General features: G+C 38.1%; 1 protein-coding gene across 3 annotated transcripts in view; it reads right to left on the bottom strand.

Annotated features, from left to right (window-relative positions):
- The window catches only part of Scaf8 (SR-related CTD associated factor 8), a 124237-nt gene that overhangs the window by 70972 nt on the left and 31010 nt on the right, over positions 1-22255 (bottom strand). For 2 of the 3 annotated variants that reach the window (XM_027401049.2, XM_027401050.2), the window contains exons 4-9: positions 15039-15200; positions 10745-10898; positions 9387-9517; positions 5785-5961; positions 3935-4014; positions 2116-2233 (exon numbers count right to left, since the gene is read on the bottom strand). In XM_027401049.2, the coding sequence (XP_027256850.1) occupies positions 2116-2233; positions 3935-4014; positions 5785-5961; positions 9387-9517; positions 10745-10898; positions 15039-15200 (822 nt within the window). The remainder of the gene's footprint in view (positions 1-2115; positions 2234-3934; positions 4015-5784; positions 5962-9386; positions 9518-10744; positions 10899-15038; positions 15201-22255) is intronic. The other variant, XM_027401051.2, reaches the window with a different exon arrangement.

Below are 22255 nucleotides of genomic sequence, written 5' to 3'. Positions count from 1 at the left end.
TGGGCAGAGTTTTGAATAACAATTGTTAAATCCCTTAGTCTCTGAGGAACAGGCAGTTTCTGTTTTGTTTTGTGCCGAAGTTGATAAATATACATTAAGCAGAAGTCAGAACAGACAGAAAAGAATCTCCTGAATCACAACAGAACCAAAAAGGCAGTAAATAAATGTGACCATTGTTTTTCTTTTCCCAAACTTTATACTAATGGCTGTTTTGCAGTGTGTCTGTGCGATACATGCATGCAGTGCCCAAAGAGGTCAGAAGAGGGCGATGGATCTCCTGGGACTGGAATTGTAAACTATTGGGAGCATTCATGTAGATGTTAAGAATCTACTCTGGGTAGTCTTGGGAAGAGTGGCCAGTGCTCTTAACCACTGAGTTATCTCTAGCCCCATGTAAGCACAATCTTCCAAAACGCATCAATGCTCTAGATGAAATGCTTAAATGGTACAGGGACAGCAGACTCTTCGGGCACTTGGTCTTCTGAAGCTGAAGTGACAGGGAGTTTTGAGTCACCCAATGGGTGCTGGAAACAAACCTCCAGTCCTCTTCCAAGAAGCAGCAAGTGCTCTTAAACACTTAGCCATTACTTACTCCATCTTGAATAACACAACTTACTGTATGTGCCTGTCACCCAGTTAACATCCTGTTCATTAACTCTGCCCATTCCACATGCATTGTCCACTCCACACATTAGCAAATGATGGCTTGTCTCTTCCTTACTTTACCACATCTTTTATCATTAGATGAACTTGGACAATAGGGACATAACTTCTATTTCTTCTTAAGGGACCTTATTACAGTATGTGGCTAAAATTTGAAACTAATACATTGAGTAAATGGCTTTGTTTTGGTTGGTGAGATTCTACAGACTTGCTTCCTTCAAATTCTCAGCAACTTTTCATGTAAAGATTACTGCCCTAACTTTGCTGCTTCTGCTAAACCTTCTGAAGAAAGAGTGACAGAAGGAAACTCAGCAAGTTCTACTTCTGGCTGCTGTTTAGAGAAAGCATCCTATCTTCTCCGTTATCTTTGTAATTGCTGTACTGTATGACTGACACAAGTAAGTATCCCTGGAATCGTCCACTTTATACTATTTGTATATACAATAAGTTCAGGATCTAATTGTGTCTCAAACTGCTCTAAACATCAAAAGTACTGAGTCCTCTTCTGTGTTACCAGAATCCTGCACATATAAATCCACTAAAGAGACTATAGAATTAATTTTGTCATGCATTTAGAAAAAGGTTACATTACTTGAGGTCAGAACTACTTTCCTCTCCATCTTTCTATGTGCCACTTGCCTAAAAATGTATAACCACACATAATATATGCTTGTTTTAAATTGTTTTAAATTCATGACTGATACCATTTTAATGATTAGGGCACAGTATGGAGTGTTTCTCATAATAGGTTACAAGTAGGTTTAAGGCTAAAACTTACTCTATACCATGACATACTTTATCACATTCAAAGTGAAACCTTTTTCTCACACATTTTAGCATCTCTCAAAATGGCATGAAGATGCTGGACATCAGACTAAACTTAACTATGTACAAAATAAAGGTACACCTTAAAATTGATCAGCTGTACATTCCGAATTAGATCTCTTATCTCACTATGCTTCAACTTCCTTTAGAGTAAAATGGGAGTCATCGTGTCTACTTCATGAACATCAAGTATAAATTCGCCTCTCCAATGTGTAATTAAGGCTCCTATCACATGGTATTAGCAGGTAAATTTTTAAAAGTAGAATATGGCAATCTACTTTGGACACTACCACGTCGACATAACTGCCAATACCTTCCCAGACAAGAAATAGAGCAGAAAGAGGAAAACATGAAGGTTTGAGAGGTAACTCCAAACCCACATCTGTATTCATTTCTCCTTCCAGATCATGAAATTCATTTCTAAAACATGGTTTGGTACATAGCCAGAAGACATTTTTTATGATAGGAACAGCTACAAATGTCTTGGAAAGGAAATACCATAGAAAGGACATGAAGTGGCTGGCAAAAAAAAGACTAATGTACAGCTCCAAAGACTGAGAATGGCCACTACCCAAGGATCCCACACAAGCCCATCTGCATAGTGCAGTAACTGGAGGTGGCACCGACCTTCTGAGGCTGCTGCTGCTCCAGGAGCTGCTGCCGCAGGTGCTCCAGGTTCTGCTGCTGCAGCTGCTCTGCTATCTGATGGAAGATGGAGTTGTTCACAGATTCGGAGACATGAGAACTAAAATGAGAAACAAAGGATGAAAATGCCATGTTATAATGCACAAAAGGTAATATGAAAGTGAGTATTCAGAGAGAATAAAAACATCACTCTGACACATTGTACTCCATTACAGTGTTTTCTTTTTTAAGTATTAATACCCAAAATGAAATATTCTGGAGCATTAATACACTGGAAAAGAAATATCCTTAATAAGGTTACAACAAACAAACATTAGAGATTCTGTGTGTGTTACAGAGCTGACATCGCTGCCTCATGCTGCACACATGGGTGTGCTGTACATATAAATCAGTGGCTTTTATTAGAGTACTGTAAAAGAATCTCAAAACACTTGTAAAAGAGGTAAAAGCATGTAAACATTGTCAATTTTTAATAACTCATGTTTAACTATGAGACAGTGGAAAATGGTATCAATCAGCATGTGTAAAATCTGTAATTTCATTGCCTATAAACTGTTTAGAATATGTTCCTTTTAGAAAAGTGTTGTGTTACTAGGAATGTTAACAGAAACAATGTTTAGATAAAAAGAGGAAATAATAATGCAACTATACTCTGCGAAAGCCACACCTGGAATACGGCTGGAATTCTAAGTGCCATAAGGTAAGACATGAAAAAAGAGAGAGTATCCCAAAAGGGGCAAGCAGAATGGGGACAGGTCTTCAAACAGCTGAAAAAGAGTACATCATCTGCAGCAAACAAACCTATGGGGAAGAATGGTTATCTATCTTCAAATACTGAATGGCTATGTCTTGAAAGACAATGGAGTCAATCATTCCTTTCTTCAAAACATAAAGTTTTAATTAGTACCTAGAAAATGAGGGAATTCCGTTCAAGAGACCAGCATGTGACACTATCAGTCATAGGAGCTCTTTCCTCAGAAGGTAGGAAGCACTCTACCTCTACCACCAGGACTATTAGGAAGTTCCTACACTGTGTAGCTCCTTCATCTACATGACCCACAATGGCCATTCCAACTTCACTATTTATATTCTGTCATACTACTTTTAAACTCTGTCAAGGAAAATCCCTGTACACACACAGGATGTGTTTGTATTTTATGTGTTCATATACATTACCCCAGTACATAAAAACTAGTATTATCTGTTTGAATGAAAATTCCAAAAGGCTTTCATCACTCATGCTCCCTCTCCCTCTTCTCACACTTTCCTATTGATCTTTACAAATCCCCTCACAAAACAAAGGGCTCTGTACAACTGTTTAAGGCGAGAAAGTCATCAATTTAAATAAAAACAAAAAATCCATTTTTAAATAAACAAAATCCACATAATTCCAATCCTTAATTCTAACTAGTTTAATGCACTTCTCAGAAATTGGCATACTTTCTAGAATTGGACTTCAGCAGAAACATTCTATTACAAATAACCTTACAATTAAGTTATTTAAAGCCAACAGAGATATTTAAAAAAAAATCACAACTAGACTTACCAATGCTTATCAATTTTCCTATAGGGAACTTTGATATATCCCAACTATTTGCACAGATCTGAAAGAGTCCAAATAATCTAGGGAGGTAATAAGACAGCAAGTCCACGGCCCTCCATAATTTCGATGCTTATAGCCTGAAACAATACCCCAACTTATGAACAGCTCACTCCAACTGTTAAGACTGTTAACATCCCACCCAGCATTTAGAACAGCAGAAAAAGAAAATACAGGTACAAAGAAAAACATAATTCTTACAGTTGAGGAGTAGGCATTTCCTTTTTGGATTCTTCACTATGCTCAGAATCTTCCCCAAAATCAAACCTGTCCATCAACTTCTATAGAAGGGGGAGAAAAAGACAAATTAAAAAATGCTTCCACGTAAATATTACAAATGCTAATGTGAGGTAACTATACTGTGCCATTTTACACTATACCATAGTAGACTAAGGCATTTTGAACGCATGCTTTTAGAGTACTGTAACATACAGCAGTCCCCCTTACACATTTTCATCCGTGCTACTTCACTTACTCATTTGCAAGCATAGTCTGAAAATATTATGGCCATAATTCTTTCAAGAGAAACCATCATAAAGTTTCATTACTGTATTTCTATTCCCACTGTGCCTAATTTACTTATTAAGTATTATCACAAGTACACGTACGCATTCATGTACAGTTTCAAGTTCCTCCGGAGATGCAGGAATTATCTCCTTAGGACTCAAGGAACTATTTCATCATCACAAAGGGAAATCATTTTGACATAGACAGTAAAAACACTAAAAGTTCTGTTTATTGAGACAGGGTTTCTCTGTGTAGCCCTGGTTATCCTAGAACTTGCTTCATAGACCAGTCTGGCCTCCAACTCAGAGATCCACCTGCCTCTACCTCCCCAAGTGCTGGGATTAAAGGCATGCGCCACCATGCCTAACTCACAAAACAGTATTTACAGAAAATGAAGGATAATGGAACTATAACTTTAAAAAAAAAAAAAAAAGCCATTTAGGGCCATAATCAAATGTTAACTAGTCCTGTTAAGAACTTCATGTTAAAATGTGATCTAGCAACTAGGACTAAATTAAGAGCAACTGGACAAATGGCTCATTATCCAAGAAATGAAGTTACTACCCAAAAAATTGGTATTGATTTTTCTATGAAAATAATAATAGCAGAAATAACATACATACATGTACAATATTAGTTGAAGATGAGTTACGTTCGTTTATGCTGTAGAACAGTTGTTTAATGATGCAAAGACGTGTTGCGTTCTTTTATACTGCATTTGTTTTAACTCTGTGAAGCTATGCTACTTTGTCTAAAAATTAGTCTAATAAAGAGCTGAACAGCCAAGAGCTAGGCAGGAGAGAGAACAGGTGGGACTGGCATTCAGAGAGAATAAATAAGAGAAGAGGGAGGAATTAGAAAAGGATAGGACACCAGTGGCCAGCCACCATCCAGAGAAGGAGTAAGAAGGAAAGAAAAGATATAGAAAAACAGAAAAAGGTAAAAGCCCAGAGGAAAAAGGTAGATAGGATAATTTTAGAAAAGCTGGCTAGAAATAAGCCAAGTTAAGGCAAGGCATTCATAAGAATAAGTCTCCATGTGATTATTTGGGATCTAGGTGGCACCCCCACCAAAGACCAAAGAGTTAACAAAAAACAAAAACTACATACACAGGTTTGCATGTGCATATGTATAGACACACACCCATACCACTTTATACACTCCTAACTGACAACCATGAAGAGGATATCACACAGAAAATTATTCATAAAACAGCCTAAACTTTAAAAACACTGTATTTTCATAGTTAAACCTAAATATAAAATATACAGCAATGTCAACTTACAGAAAATCTTTTCTTTGAGCTTCACATACTCATTATTTCATAGGGTCAAATTAAAAAAGATAAACCACCAAAATCAGCACTTTCAAGGCTGAGGTAGGCAGATTGTGTATTAGAAACGAACATGCGCTAAACAAAAAGGTCATATCAAAAACACATACAACCAAAGTCTGTGATAAAAATATAATTTACAAAGTAGAATCTAAATGTGACATAAAGTTTATCAGTTCACATAAACAAAACTGGTATTTGTAAAGACTACCTTGTTGAAAGAGACTCCCTGATCCAAGGGTGTAAGCGAGTTGGCTGCTGCAGCTGCAGCTGTAAGCTGTGCTGTCAGTGCCTGCAACTGAACCACAAGACCAGCATCCAGGGCCTGCAGGATGGAAGGCTGGGGCTTCTGCTGTTGGATCTGTAAGGTCTGTATTAGCTGCTGAAGCTGGAAGGGGGAAAAAAATTGGGGAGGTGGGATTGAGTTTTTATGAATAAACATTTTTGGCCAATAAATTTTATCATCCTACAGAGAAAGTGTTTTTAATGTGTGGTGGTTTGAATGAGAAATGGACCAATAGTTTCAAGTATTTGAACACTTAGGTCCCTTATGATTGTGCTGTTTGGGGTAACTATGGACATTTGGGTGGGAGTACTGCCTGGCCAAAGAAGAACACAACACTGGAGACTGAAGACAGGTTTGGAGAACTTAGAACCTTGCCACATTTCTAGTTCACAGTCTGTGTTTTTGTTTAGAGTTCAAAATGTGATCTCTGGGCTCCCTGTGAGACACAATGTGACCAGCCGGCATTTTGCTCTACATACCCGCTGACATGCTTCTCTTACCACTCTGGATTTCCTCCCTCTGGACATCTAAGCCAAAAATAAACTATTACATGGTCACTTTTAGTCATGGTGTATTAACACAGAATGAAAAATATTAAAGGAGTTAGACATCAGGTGGCATGACAATCTGGCAAATAATGTCTCCCACATAGTACTTGTTTTGAATGATTGTAGAGGTCACAAAGAAGGTGAAAAGCATCACTATGAGAGCCAGAGAGATGGTTTGGCCAATAAGAGCACTGGGTTCAATGTCCGCACACACATGGTAGTTCACAACCATCTGTAACTCTCTCAGGGACCACACCCCATTTTTGGCCTCTGCGAGTACTAGGCAAGAATATGGTGCACAGTCAGGAGAAAACACCCATACACATGAAATAAAAAATACAGAATAAAACAGAGGCACTATGTATCAGGGTCAGAGTCCCTGAAGAAAACAGGAAAAGACACTGGAAGAGGTCTGCCTCAATTGCAATGGCAACCCCAGCATAGTGGAGATGCTAATACTGTGGAAAGTCCACCAGAAACAGAAGCCCGAGTGAGGTAGAGCTGGCCTGAGCCTATGACACAAGCTGTGTGTTTGCCGTGAATGGTCAACACTTTGGACCAGCTCAGACACTGGGGTTTTTTGCTTTTTTTTTTTTTTTTTTTTAACTGGTGCCTTGGTTCTTCCTTCTTGGAATTAGAAAGTATGCAATGTACTCTGGAATTTATAAGAGTCCACAATGAAGAGACTTGTGAACTTAAAACAGATACTGGTCTCAAAGTGTTGAAATTTTTAAAGACTGGAATTTTTAAAGCTGTAGTGGGCTTTATATTAGGACTTCATATAAAATTTGGTGAACCAACAAAGGAAAAGATATGGTTTAGAGTGGTGTTTGTTGTGTCAAAGTTAACAAGGAGTGGAATGTCATAGTTAGATTCTAGGTGTCAACTTGACACAAACCTAATGTCCCTTGGCAAGAGGCAACCTCGATAGAACAACCTCAGTCAGAATAGCAGCATTTTCTTAACTACTAGCTGAAGTAGGGCAGCCCAGGTCACTGTGGGTGGAATCACCCCTAAGCAACAGGGCCTGGGATATGTAAGGAGGGTGACTGACCATGAGCCAGGAAGTTCTATGGTCAATACTAACTCCAGCTTGCAGCTTTGGCTCCCCTCAAGGATGGACTGTCACTTGGAAGTAAGTATAAGATGAAGGCCCCGCTCCTCCCCAGGTGCTCCAGTCAGTGTGCACCACAGCACAACAGCAGACAAAGTGGGTGGCACAAAAGTCCTTGAGAAACCTGGCCTGCTTTGGGAAGTCTCAAGTATTACAAACAAAACAGTCACACAGTAACAAAAGAACAAAGAACCCTCACACACACTGGATGCTGTCATCTAGCTTTTCATTCTTCTTTAATTAACTCCACAAGGGTTAAGCCCTGAACAGGACAACAGCTTTTCTATCAATCAGATTTACTACTGAGAACAAATTTTCTGAAACAGAAGAAAAACTTATTGAATAGGGAGAATCAGAGATTTACCAAAATGTGTCACTAATGATCAATAGAGCATATTATAGTCATAGTAATACCGATTCCTGCTCTTCACTCATCTTTAAGAAACAAAACAAAGCATGGGGCTAAAAACAATGACTCAGTGGTAGTTTCCAGGGCTCAGGTTTGGTTCCCAACACCCATGTCAGTCAGGTCACAACCACCTCCAACCCCAGCTCCAGAAAATCCAACACCCTTTTCTGGCCTCCAGATATAAGCATAAATAAAGTAAAATCTTAGAAACACAACAAAACAAAAACACTTAAGAGAGCTCATGAGGTAACTCTGTGAGTAAGCTTGATGACCTGGGTTTCCTCAATCCCCAGGAACCACATGATAGGAGTGAATGAATCCATGCAAATTGTGACTTCCACACACTTAGGTGCATGCACACAAAAACACACATAATAATAAGAGTTTTTAACAAGTACCTAGTGCATATAATCCAGGTTAACGTTGAAGCATTAACCCTTTAAGAGTTCTTCATATAGCCGAGTGAGGAGTAAGCGATTAACTAACACTCTATAGCAAAGGAGGGCAGTTACAGTTGACAACGACTATTTTATCACATCACATCCAGTAAAGAGGATTTGACTGTTCACAACAAAAAGAATATATGGCTGAGGTAGTAAATATGCCATTTACCTCAATCTGAACATTCCAAATTTTATATATGAATTGAATATCATATTACTGCTTCATAAACAGACACAATTACACTGTTAATAAAATAAAAAACCACGCAGCATACTTTTTACAATTTATAACTCAGTTGAGGTTAGAAAAATGAAAATGGCAAAGCTCCTATTAACTGGAAAAGGTGTAAATACTATTCAAGATAGAAACAAATAATCTCAATCTTAAAACAGCAATATTAGGAAACAAATTGGAGTCATACAATTACCAAAACCATACAATATGGTAGAAAACAACATCAACATGACCTTACTATTAGAGTCAACAATTTCATAAAAGATACACACACTCAAAAATCAAAAACAAACAAAAAAGACACATACACTCTAAAGCACTAGAATGAAGGAAGCAACACATGAAGAGAAGGGTAACAGGATTGGACTACTCCTCCTTTACATATCCCTCTGATATCTCCATTTCCCCCAAAGAACACTGTTAAAATCACCATAGCAGTAACTTTCTCTATAGTGACTTCATATTCTATTGGTTCCTACTACAATGACAAGAGGCATCATGCTGGTTTATCCATAGTATAGCAACAGCACCTAACAGTTGTTGGCACAAGCTATGTGCTATCGCAGTATTCTAATATAGAAAGAACTTATCACAGAACAAACATTAATGACAAGATAATGTCCACAATGAACGGCTGAGTGAAAACTACAAGTTACAAGAGTAACTCACCAGTTACAGGTGTAGTGTTCCCCGTAACTTTAAGGTGGTATGTTATGGACTACACATTAGGAAGACGATGCATGCTGAACCTTCTTGATACAACAGAAAGACTGCTCACCTGCTGACCTTGAGGGCTTTGTAAGATCTGAGCAACAGCTGCCAGTGTGTCTGTGTTTGTTATTTGAGATACCCATGGATCAGGTAAACCTTGGACCACATTGGCTGGAGTAACAGGAGTCACAGGGGTTCCTTTATGAAAAGACATCACACACACACAAAGTATGTGAACAATACTTGAAAAAGTAGAAAGATTCATTCAGTTATATATAAAATATAATCAGATAGCTTATTTTCACTGTATAGCCTCCATATTGAAAACTACCGCAGGCCTTTATGTAGTTTTACAGATAGGAAGGAAACATCCACTCTACCCCAATGGGATCTGCCCATACTTGTCTTAAACAAACGAAGCTACTATGCTCTGATGACGACTGTCATCAAAGGTTTGCAACAGAAAATTCTTGGGTTTTGTTTTTGTTTGTTTGTTTTTTTTTTGACATGGTTTCTCTGTATGGCTCTCTGGCTGTCCTGGAACTCACTCTGTAGACCAGACTGGCCTTGATCTTGACAGAGATCTGCCTGCCTCTGCCTCCAAAGTGCTGGGATTAAAGGGGTGTGCCGCCGCCACCCCCTGACTTAGAAAATTTTTTTAACAAGAGGAAACAACAGAACTACAATCTTTTCTGATAAAAACTGTGAGTCTGTATAAGATAAAAAAAAAACATGTTTTGTTTAAAACTCATTTATATATATAAATATGCTTGTTGACAAGTGTACAAAACTACGTACCAAAACGTTAACAAACAGGCTCAGAGTAAAACTGAAAAGTATCATTTAAATATTCCAAGAAGACACAATTTTGAAATAATTACATTAAAGCATTCTTGGCTTTATTAAGCAATACTTCTTAAAAATTACATCCCCCAAATTTCCTGAAAACATCAAGTTAAGTTATATACAAGTTTAAAGAGTTACAAACAACCTAAATCAGGGGAAGTTTCACTGAGAACTGAAGGTGTGGCTCAATGGAAGAGTACTGGCCTAGCATATTCTAGGTTCTGCATTCAATTCCTGGGAGTGCAAAAAAAAAAAAAAAAAAATGTAATCAACACATTTTAAAAAATGTATGTTTCTGATGGTTGAAGAAAAAGAAAATCATTTCTTAAAGTTGCTTTATAAACTTTAGATTAACAGCAAAAGTAATTTTATTTCATGACATCAAATAGATACACCTGAATCTTTCTCCACAGTATAAAGATTAAAAGCATGTGCCACCATGCATGGCCTTCAAGTCACTTTCTTTCAATTATCTAATGATGGACAAATTGCTTCGCACTGTTACCTTGCATTTTACACATTAAGGGGTAGGAGTATAAGTTGAGTCTCAGACACCAAGCCTGCACTACAGGTACATACCTGGGGTATTGCTCATAGCTGCAGTGGTGCTGGCCAAAACAGGAGTGACAACTGGGGGAGGAATCCCTGCTGCCATATCAAGAAGAGGCTGGATAATCTCACTCTTAAAAACATTATTCTTCTGCCATAAATTTAATACTCTCACTATTTTACTCTAGAAGAATGAAGAAAAAAGGACAATGAATGTTTGCTTTCAAATTAGCACAACTCATTGCACACAGATTATTTGAGCATAGGATATAAAAGATTAAAGTATTTCTATGGTTAAATTCCATCTCAAAAGTTGTTTTCAACTATTCTGTATGTTCTAACTTCTTCTGCTTTCAAAATCTTAACACACTCATTTCATATACATTATTCAGGCATACAATGTAAAAAGAAATTAAAATATTTCTATGGTAAATTCCAAACTGAAATTGTTTTTAACCATTCTGCAATTCTTTTTTTTTGTTTGTTTTTTGTTTTTCGAGACAGGGTTTCTCTGTGTAGCTTTGGAGCCTATCCTGGCACTCGCTCTGGAGACCAGGCTAGCCTCGAACTCACAGAGATCCGCCTGCCTCTGCCTCCCGAGTGCTGGGATTAAAGGCATGCACCACCAACGCCCGGCCCATTCTGCAATTCTTAACTTAGGCAGTAAGGGGAGTTACTTCTGATAGCTACACAAGAAAAATGAAAGCTACACTTAGCTTAAGCAAGGTGACAACTAGGCTCAATTTTCTATGTTATGTCAATTCCCATGAGATTGATAACATAGCTGGCTACAGAACTGTCCTATAACTCGCCTTTACATGGTTCCAGGATCAAATGAAGGTCGCTCGGCCTGAACATCAAGCGCTTTCTTCATAGAACTATGTCATAGGCCCTGCCCTAAGAACCCTGAGGCAGAGGCAGACTCTATCTCAGGACCATATGTATGCACTCATAAAGGTGAATTTAACCCTGTCTCATACAATGCTTACCTTCTGAACTAGCAAGTAACTTCAGGACAAAGTCCTCATCTAATGAGACTCTTAACAAATTTCATTTTATAAGCTATTTAAATAATTTTAGAGAAGTCATTACTCCACTTAAGAAATGTAGCTCAGCGACTGTGTTCAGCATGTTTCCCTGACCAAAAGAAAAACGACAATTTACCAAACTCAAATTCTGCCTAAGAACTTTGTCATAAATGTACTTTAACCCAGAACAAATAAACGTGTCTATGCATAACATGAGATACTGCCCTCTCTTCTATTCTTTTGTCACTGTTCCTACCTAATCTCTCCCAAGATGGATAAAGCCAGCACCCCACTAGTATTATTACTCATTTGGCCCTTAGGGTAAGAGTTATGTTTTTATATCAATAATGCTCTACATTATTTGGTGACTATTAATCTGAGTCCACATTTTGCAAAAATAAATAAAATCTGCACTTCCTCCATCTCTTGTCTCTTTCTGACAGACCCTTTGACTGCAGCTATGCATCCAAATCACTCTCTCAAAGAATGTCAACCCACTCCTACAGGTATATCATGCAGTGGTTTTGGTTCTTTGTTTTTTGGGTTTTTTTTTTTTTTTTTTTTTTGGTTTTTCCAGGGTTTCTCTGTGTAGCTTTGGAGCCTATCCTGGCACTCGCTCTGGAGACCAGGCTGGCCTCAAACTCACAGAGATCCGCCTGCCTCTGCCTCCCGAGTGCTGGGATTAAAGGCGTGCGCCACCAATGCCCGGCCATGCTGTGTTTTAACCTCACTCTCTTCTGGGTTTCTCAAGTATTTAGGGTAAGTCCCATTTTGGATGAGGTACATACAATTGTGTCCCATTTAAGTAGAGTCTATAAAACTCATGACCTATGTACTTGACATTTCTCATTCACCCTGGTCCTAGGCTGTGTCAATAAATTTTACAAACACTTAAACCCCCAATTTCATCATTTACAAAATTAGACTGTAACGAAAGGTTCAGCTGCTAGCATGTGCGAACCTTAGCCACAAGCCCTTGGTGTAAAGCTACAGGATATCATCAGTCACAGCTCTACTTCAACTAACTTGGAATCCTTACCTATCTCCAACAGAGTTCATATGAAATCCCAACTTACTTCTCAAATTCTATTGACTTAATTGTTGCATATTTCTTATTCAGCATTATACAAACTTGATAAGACCGGGTTACACACATCTCTGTGTCACACTCTACTGCTACTTAGATTCTCCTTGGTTGAAGGACTGGTTACAGATCCTGGAAGCTTCGGGTCTATAGGCAGAAGTACATGCCCAATGAAGAAGGATGTTCCAGGATGTTTTACCATACGTTTTTTTAATCTTAAAGGTTTTTCTACTATTTTTTAAAAAAATAAACATTACACCTACTTCTTGAAATAATAACAAGCACTCGAAGTCATACTAAGACCAGTAAAAACTATCCCCTTAATGTCAGACAGAAAAATCCGAGTCACAACTATTTAATATAAAGGTTCTATAACCAAGAACCACCAAGTACTATTCTAAAGCTATTTTATACATTAATATAAAATTTTTAAATTAGAGGCTTCTGTTAAGCATTGGAAAAGAAAACAAATAAATAGTATTTTATAATAGTAAAAGTAACAATTTTAAAAATAAAGATTTGGTTCACTTTAAATAACATGCAGGTTATAATAAATGTGTAAAACTTAGTATTTCAAATGATGCATAAGAACAATTATACAGCTAAACCATGGTGGTGGCACACAACTTAGGAGACAGAGGCAGGGGATCTTGGTGAGTTCATGGCCAAACAAAGCAAGTTCCATGACAGCAAGAGCTATCACACAGAGAAACCCTGTCTTGAAAACACCAAAAAGGAAAAAATAAAGAAATACAACAAATGCTTCTAGGATTCTGATCAACCTTTGCTTCTGCACAGTGAGGCACTTGGTATATACTGGGCATTCTTCTGGCTTTTATGAACATTTCTCAATGTCTGAAATCCATGTTCTTGAAACCCCAGCAACATCATTCTGTGTATCTATATATAGATAGCATCCTCTGTTATTACTGAGATTACAGATTCATGAATCTTTCCTCATATGGTTTTTAAAATACCTTATCCATAAAAACTATCATGAGGTTAGTCATAAACCTACAAGATCAAGAATGATTTGTGCACTCTGTCAGTATGATTTCTAAATCAGTTGTTGCTACTTACTATTTTAAATTAATGAATTGTTTTACATGGGATTCTATTTTAAGAACTTACTAAGATGAGTGACTGAAATCTGAAACATTCTTTAGGACTACAGGCTTGGCTTACCATACCAAAATAACTAAATACCATAATACCAAAATAGCTAAAATAAAATACAAGGAATTACATCCAAGAATATTTACAAAGAATATGCAATAATAAATTTATCCCCATAATAATAACTTTTAAAATTCAAGACACAATGGTGAATAAAAATAAAACTACCCAATCTTGTAAGCTCTAGTTATATGAATCTTCCTTGCAACAACCCTCACTGATTCTCCTTCTCTCTTTTCAATGTGATTGTCTGGGGAGCAGGGAAGAAGAGGGTGCTGACTCCTGGTATGCATCTAATAGAGAAGTAAATGCTCTTAACAACTGAGCCATCTCCAGCCCCGTTCACCCACTCATAACCTTTTCCTAACTGTTTTTTTTTTTTTTTTTTTTGGGGGGGGGATGAGTTTCTCTGTAGCTTTGGAGCCTGTCCTGGAACTCTTGTAGGCCAGGCTGGCCTCGAACTCCTAGAGATCCACCTGCCTATGACTCCTGAGTACTGGGATTAAAGGCATGTGCCACCACCACCCAGCTACATTTTCCTTCCAAATCAGCATTCAACTTAAGTAACTTAAGTAATGTTAGAAGGGATATGAATGAAACATTTCCCTTTATTCTTGGCTCTGGATTCTTTACCTGCTAATCACAGGATACTTACTAAGATCTGACTGTTGGTCTTCAGAACTTACAAAATTGTAACAAAAGAATTTTGCTTGGCAGATCCTTTTTCCACAAAACTGAAATGGTAACATCAACTCAAACACCCACAACCCTGAACTAAATGTCTAACATAATTTCAAAATACTTCTGTAGCCAATTTCTTTTAATAGAAGTTGCTTCAATAAATTAAAAAAGCAGCAAAAGCAACTACACCTTTCTACTCTCTAAACCATCTAAGAGTAAAAAGGAGTGTGGCCGTTACAATAATTATTAAAATTCAGAGTAACTAAAAGTAAATGATAGCACAAGGTAATATAAGATAATCTAAAGACTCTAAGAAAAAGAGAGTAACTTCTCCTTTAACAAAATAATACCATACCTTGTCATCCCCAGGGCAACGATATAAATTCTGGAAAGTGCTAATGATGTTATTACTAAATCTGGGTGCAAACACATCCTTTTCTTGACCAAACTGATGTCGGGATTGTCGCACAATGGAGTCAATAACATACAGTCCAGGTACCTTGTATTCTGGTTTACACTGGTGAGAAAAGAGTAGAAAGGGGGAGGAAATAAAAAGGTAAAATCCTTGATAGAAAAAAACATTATAAGCCCTATTCAAATAAAAATACTGCTCGTTCCATTACCAGACTTTGCCAGGTCCTTACGATCCACCTCTGGAATGGTACCTTCAAGAATAAAATCTACTTTGGCTATGCAATGCACCAGGTCAACTGTCATTCACCCAAATTCCAGACTAACACTGCATAACTGACTTCAATGTCTAAAAACAATCTCATAAATAAGACATTATAAAAAATTATTTCATGATTTTGAAAAGCTAGAACAATGGAAGCAACATCAGGAAAAGGTTAGAAAATTCCCCACAAGCATACACTAGACTCCACCTGAACACTACACTTCTTATCAGTAGAAGAACAAATCGCACAGCCCAAAGTTTAAAGCTGTATTAAATACCTCTTAAAGGGGACATGACATTACCGCCATAAAAATTCTGGGGAAAAAATGCTAACACTGAAACATGAGTATTTTCACACTGTGTCATTGTCTTTTAACTTACTTGTCTATGATTCATGAACTACAAGGTTCTCTAACTTGTGGTCCCAGGGTTTCCAAGCTTATGCACAGGAAATCAAGCTTTCTACTCTAGAACAAGAAACCTAAGAAAACTTGTCTTTTCTTTCTTTATTTACTCTGTATGTATGACTATTTTGCCTGCATGTATGGATGTGCACCTCATACACACCAGATGCCTGCAAGAGTGAGAAGAGGGTATCAAATTCCCTGGAAATGGAGTTATAAATGGCTATGAGCTGCCATCAAGGTGCTGGAAATAGAATCCAGGTCCTCTGCAAGAGCAACATTGCTAGTGGCTATCCCAAGATACAGTCAGGGTGACACCACAATTTTTCTTTTTATCTGAAAATTTGGTCTATGAACAGCCTATTTTAAGGTTTTAATAGCAAAATTCATAATTTATAGACTGCATAGTAAGTATAAATTCTACACTAAGGACTGGAGAAATAGCTTAGTGGGTAAGAGTGCTTGCTATTTATACGTGAGGCCATGAGTTCAAATCCCTAGCATCCACGTAAAACAGCTGGGTGTGATATTTGCACACATGTTCCTGTCACCCCAGTGAAGACTATGGAAAATTACTATCCATCCTCCTCTTCAAATTCAAAGGGCCTGGGTCACACTGTAAAGTTGCAAGAGATGGCGGGCTAGGAAAACACCTCAGGTGGAAAAGTGCTCCCACACAAAAATGAAGACCTGAGTTCAACCCCCAGCATCTATAATCCTACTAGTGGAGAGATGAAAACAAGGTGATTCCTCAGACTCACTAGCCTAAGCATCAAGCCCCAGTTCACAGTGACAGACCCATGGCATAACAAGGTGGATGACACAAAAGGAATAGTACTTCAAGTTGGCCTCTGGTCTCCATGTGCATGAACACGTGTGTGCACACACAGACACACTCATTGGGGAGGGGGATGAAAGGTGACTGATCTTTAATGATGTGAAGTGTCACTGAAGGATGATGGGAGAAGAAACCTGACATTAAAAACCTCTATGAATTCTAGTGGCCAAGGGTGGTAATCCCAGCAGTTAGGAGGCAGAAAGGCAGCAGCTCTCCAGGAGTTCCAGGCCAGCCTCAACTACAGTGAGAGCCTATGAGACACCACAATTCCCACCAGCCTGAAAAAACAAAATCCAGAGAAGATACACTTCTTCAGGGATGAGCCCATCAGTAAGATGTCCACATTCCTTTAAATAACCCCCATCCATTCTCCTACATGTAACAATGAAAGCCACCAAGTCACTAAGAAGGAGAAGGCATGAAAGGACTCAGAGAGTGAGCTTTTTTGCCACCAAGCCTGATGACCTAAGTTTGATCCCTGGGACCTACATGGTAGGAGATGATCTGTCATTTGACTTCCATGGATGAGTTCTCATTTCCACTAAATAAATAATTAATGTTCAGAAAAAGTTTAAAGAAAGCAGGACTTTTTAGGAAGAGAAAGGGTAGCAGGAGTGAGGGACAATGGAAGGTAAGGGAGGGCCAAACGGATCAGAATACATTACACACATTTATTTATATGTGAAAATGCCATCATGAAACCCATTTCATGTGTAACTAATCCATGCTAATGAAAAGAAAAAATATATGTGTGTGTGTGTGTGTGTGTGTGTGTGTGTGTGTGTGTGTGTGTGTGTGTGTGTGTGTGTGTGTGTTTTAAGAATTTTGTATTATGTAGATGGAACAGCAAGCACTGTGTCACACATCCCGGTAAAAGGGAACTTGATATGGTTAACTTGAGGAGACTTGAGACTCACCATGGAAAAACACTGCCCATCACATCTGTGAGGGAATTTCTAGATTAGCCTGAGGTGGGAAAACCAATCCTAACTGTGAGTAGCAGGGTCCTACATGCTAGGGTCCCAGACTGAATAAAAAAGGAAGAGAGCAGAGTGCCAGCATATCTATCTATCTATCTATCTATCTATCTATCTATCTATCTATCTATCTATCTCTATCCTTCCTTCCCTCCACTCCCCCCTCTCTCTCCATCTCTGTCTCTCTGTCTCTCTCTCCTCCCTCCCTCTCCCTCTCCCTCTCCCTCTGTCTCTGAGGCCAATGGTCTCACCTCCTGCTTCCAGATCTCACCATGGTGGACTGTAAGCCAAACTGTTACCTCCCTAGGATGCTGTTGTCAGGTATATGGCGGCGGCAGCAAGACAAGTACCTGCTACCCCTTATACCTGCACTGACACAGTGATTGATGATCACAGCTATGCCAGCTGATCTAGCTCCAGAACCCTTCTTTACAAATGATAAGAACACTGACTTTAAAAACGATGCCAGGTATCAGAACAGTGACAGAACTCTTATTTTCCTGGGGAATTTTTTTTTTTACCTTTTTTTCTTTTTATTAGTGGAGTGTTTAATATTTCCATAATTTTGTTTGATGACGACAAAATCTGGCAAGACTGCTTCTTCTACAGATGGGCAGACAATACTGCCATTACTGGTATGTATATACACAGACATAACTACACACCCACACCTCCAACATCTGTGCTATAAAATTCAAGTTTGGGGCAACTTAAGCTATGCTGCTAATTCTGGAAAATTTCCATGATGAGTTAACATAATACACAAATTAATAGATTAGTTTTAAAAACATTAAACTTAAAACTGTCCTCATTCGTATAGGAATAACACACTACACTAAATATAAAGAGTATTATCCATGTGGATTTGGTTACAGAAACTAATATTCTGTAAATAATTTTTTAAAAAGTCACAGTTCTTGTAACATTAAACAAGGACAAACGAAGTCTGACTATGGTCACATAGGAAGAGAAAATGCAAGAGATTAAGAAGAGGTAGCTGATTATAAAAATGAGTGGCAAGTCTTGTCCTTACAAAAACATAGCTGTGTATACAATGACTTCCTGCATATGTGCATATGTACTTCACAAGAAAAAGTAGCCAGGCATTGGTGGCGCACGCCTTTAATCCCAGCACTCAGGAGGCAGAGGCAGGTGGATCTCTGTGAGTTCGAGACCAGCCTGGTCTACAAGAGCTAGTTCCAGGACAGCCTCCAAAGCAAAGCCACAGAGAAACCCTGTCTCGAAAAAAGTAAAACATTGGGCAATCATAATCAAGGAGGGCAAGTTGTACCTGAAATATAAACTGAAGCTGTGTGGTGTTTAGAACTTACCTAAAATATCCTAGGACAAAGAAATGTTAGTAAAAAGTACATATGGACAAGGAGCCTCTGAAATTCCTCTCAAATTACCTATACCTAAAATGCCCAGGTCCTTGTGTACCCACCCTCAGATAAAGAATATATACATTTATTATTATATAATATTATATTATTATATAATATAAAGAAGGTCAAACTTCATCTTTAATAGGCTGCGCACTACATAAAAGTGTACATATTTAAGAGGTATAACAAAGGTAACTATAACTAGTGTTTTTCAAAAGACTGCCATTCTTTTTGGGAAAATAGCAAAGGATAGAAAAACAGATGGAGCAAAGGCTGACCAACTGCTTTAGTTTCACTTTGGAATGGATACCGGAAGGCTGGAGAGGTGACTGCTCAGCAGTTAACCCACTCTGTTCTTATAGAGGGTCATGGTTTGGTTCCTGTACCCATGTCTGGTGGCTCACAACTACCTGTAAGTGCAGGTCTGGAGGACCCAATGTCTCTGGACTCCAAAGACACAGACACACACGTACACATAATTAAAAACTAAAAATGGGTACTTGCTGGAAACAATCAAGGTCTCTGAAAAAAAAATATGGTAGTGCCAAGAGGATTTGTGATAATTTTTATTTATTTTGCATGTCTGCTTCATAAAAATGGCAACAAATGAGTCTCTTCTATTACTGACATAATGCAGTAGAAAATTGAAAGGTTGGGCTGGAGACATGATGGCTAAGAGCACTAATTGCTCTTCCAGAGTTCAATTCCCAGCAACAACCACATAGTGGCTCACAACCATCTGTAATGAGATCTGGTGCCCTCTTCTGGTGTGCAGATATACATGGAAGCAGAATGTTGTATACATAATAAATAAATAAAATAAATAAAATCTTTTTAAAAAAAAAAAAGAAAATTGAAAGTTTAATAAAAGCTGAAAGTTTCCAACTGAGACAGAACACCATCAGAACCTAACCTAGGAAAAACACATGTTCTGTAGACCGTACTGCAGTGAATAGTAGCCACAACAGCACTAAATACAGCTTACTAAAACACAGTATCCAGATTGCATTAAAGCAAACAGTGCTCACTGACAACATCAGTCCTATGTGAGGATATGAGAACAATGAATTTGTAGTAATCATACAAAATGGTAGACTTCCCAGGGACAAAAAGATTTCATGAATGGAGCTAAAGATTTCACTAGTACATTTCAAACTGATAAAAACACAATGGTTAACTACAGGTAAGAGAAATGTCAGCAAATCATGAGGTCTCGGATTCAAAACTAATTTTGTGATTCAAATAACTAATATGTAGATTTTTTAAATAATAACAAATAGTATAAGATAGAGCTGACTAAATACTACTGCTAAAATCATAGTTCATTAATGTCCATAGTTCTCGACTTTGCTTCAGTCTTATAGAAATTACACAAGATGGGGAGATGGCTCAGCCAGTAAATGCACCTGCCACCAAGCATTGGTGAGCTGAATTTGATCTCTGGGACCCACAAGGTAAAAGAAGAACTGATTCCTATAAGTTTCCTCATCTCCACCTGCACTATGACACACATATACATACTGTTTTTCATGCATGTACACACAAAAAAAATATGTAAGTGAATAATGCTGTGGAATAATCCTGTACACTGTGAGGATGTGTTGCTCTCATTGTTAATAAAAAGCTATTGGCCAATGGCTAGGTAGGATTTTCAGGGCAGAGAGAATTCTGGGAAGAAAGGCAGAGTCTGAGGAGTCTTGAGTCAGTTATGGAAGAAATAACATGGGAAGTTCATAGATGAGGTAAGCCAGCCTCGGGCAGCACATAGATTAATAGAAATAAGTTAATTTAAGTTATAAGAGAGCTAGCTAAAAACAAGCCTAAGCTATCAGCCGAGCTCTTATAATTAATAATAAATTTCTGTGTGGTTATTTGGGAGCAGTTGGCGGGACAGTTGATTTCAGTACCAATAAAAACTCTTCCTACAGCATAAAAGCAGAGAATTACCGGGACATAAATTGTTTTCTGGCTGTATTCATTACAACAAAAGCTAGAGGCCCAAGTATTCTAAGCAGGTGTCCTTAAAGAAGTCAAGTTTTTTTGCCAGGCTGTGAAGCTGCACACCTTTAATTCCAGTACATGGGAGGCAAAGGAAGGTGGATATCTGGAATTTGAGGCCAGCCTGGTCTACAGAGCAAGTTCCAGGACAGCCAACAGCTACACAGAGAAACCCTGTCTTGAACGCCCCCCGCAAAAAATCAGTTTTAATGTTTCATTTGTCACCATCATACATCATTCCAGCTATAAAATTTTCATGACTAAAACATGGGAACATAGATAACATCAGGTTTTTGAACACTTAATCCTTATCTGTATTATGTGTTTACAGCACATAAAGTGAACATAAAATGTGATAATGCTTAACCTCTGAAACATCCTACAACAGAATTCCATGCAGAAACAAAATGGAAGAAGCTACTTCAAACATGTAACAACTTGATCAATTCTCAAGAGAATGATACTGAGCTCACAACTATTTCAAAAGGCTATACACTGCATGACTCTACTTATTCAGCATTTTATTTCTCAATCAAAAATAAAACGAGTCTTTTTTGTTTTGAGAAAGAATCTGGCATAGTCCAGATGGGCCTCTACTTTGCTAAGCCTAAGCATGAATCTCAGTAGTGTCAAGGACTATACCATGCGCCCGTGTGCCTGCACAATCCTATGTTACAAAGTGCTGGAGACGGAATGCAGAGTCACTGGTATGCTAGGTCAGCACTCCACCTGAAAAACTACATCTGCAACACTTGGAAGTTTCTTTTTAACAATCCATCAATACTTAAACTCAAGTATTTGATTTAAAGGAGAACATAAAAGGTTGGAGGATGGCTCTATGGTTAAGAGTACTTGCTGCTCTTGTAGAGGACATGGGTTCATTTCTCAGCACAAAAATGGTCACTCACAACCATCTCTAACTCCAGTTCTGGGGGACCCAGCACACACTTGGTGCACATATATAAATGTAGGTAAAATATTCATATACATAAAAAGTATTGTTTAAGCCAGGCAGTGTTGACACATGTCTTTAATCCCAGCACTCAGGAGGCAGAGGCAGGCAGATCTGTGAGCTCTGGCCACCATGGTCTACAGAGTGAGTTCCAGGACATTCAAGATGCCAAGGTTACATAGAGAAACCCCTACTTTTTTGGGGGGAGGGGATTTCTTTAAAAGTTAAATCACATGCTTAAAAATAAATAAGTAAATAAATAAATGAAGGCTGAGGGCACAATCATCAATATAAAAAAACTACAGCACATTTAGTCTAGGTAGTAAAGAAAGAAAACATGCA

Source organism: Cricetulus griseus, chromosome 2 (genome assembly GCF_003668045.3).
Source record: "Cricetulus griseus strain 17A/GY chromosome 2, alternate assembly CriGri-PICRH-1.0, whole genome shotgun sequence".
In the NCBI taxonomy this organism is placed as follows: domain Eukaryota; kingdom Metazoa; phylum Chordata; class Mammalia; order Rodentia; family Cricetidae; genus Cricetulus; species Cricetulus griseus.
Note: the sequence above shows the minus strand (reverse complement) of the source record. Positions and strands in the feature narration are given on the sequence as shown.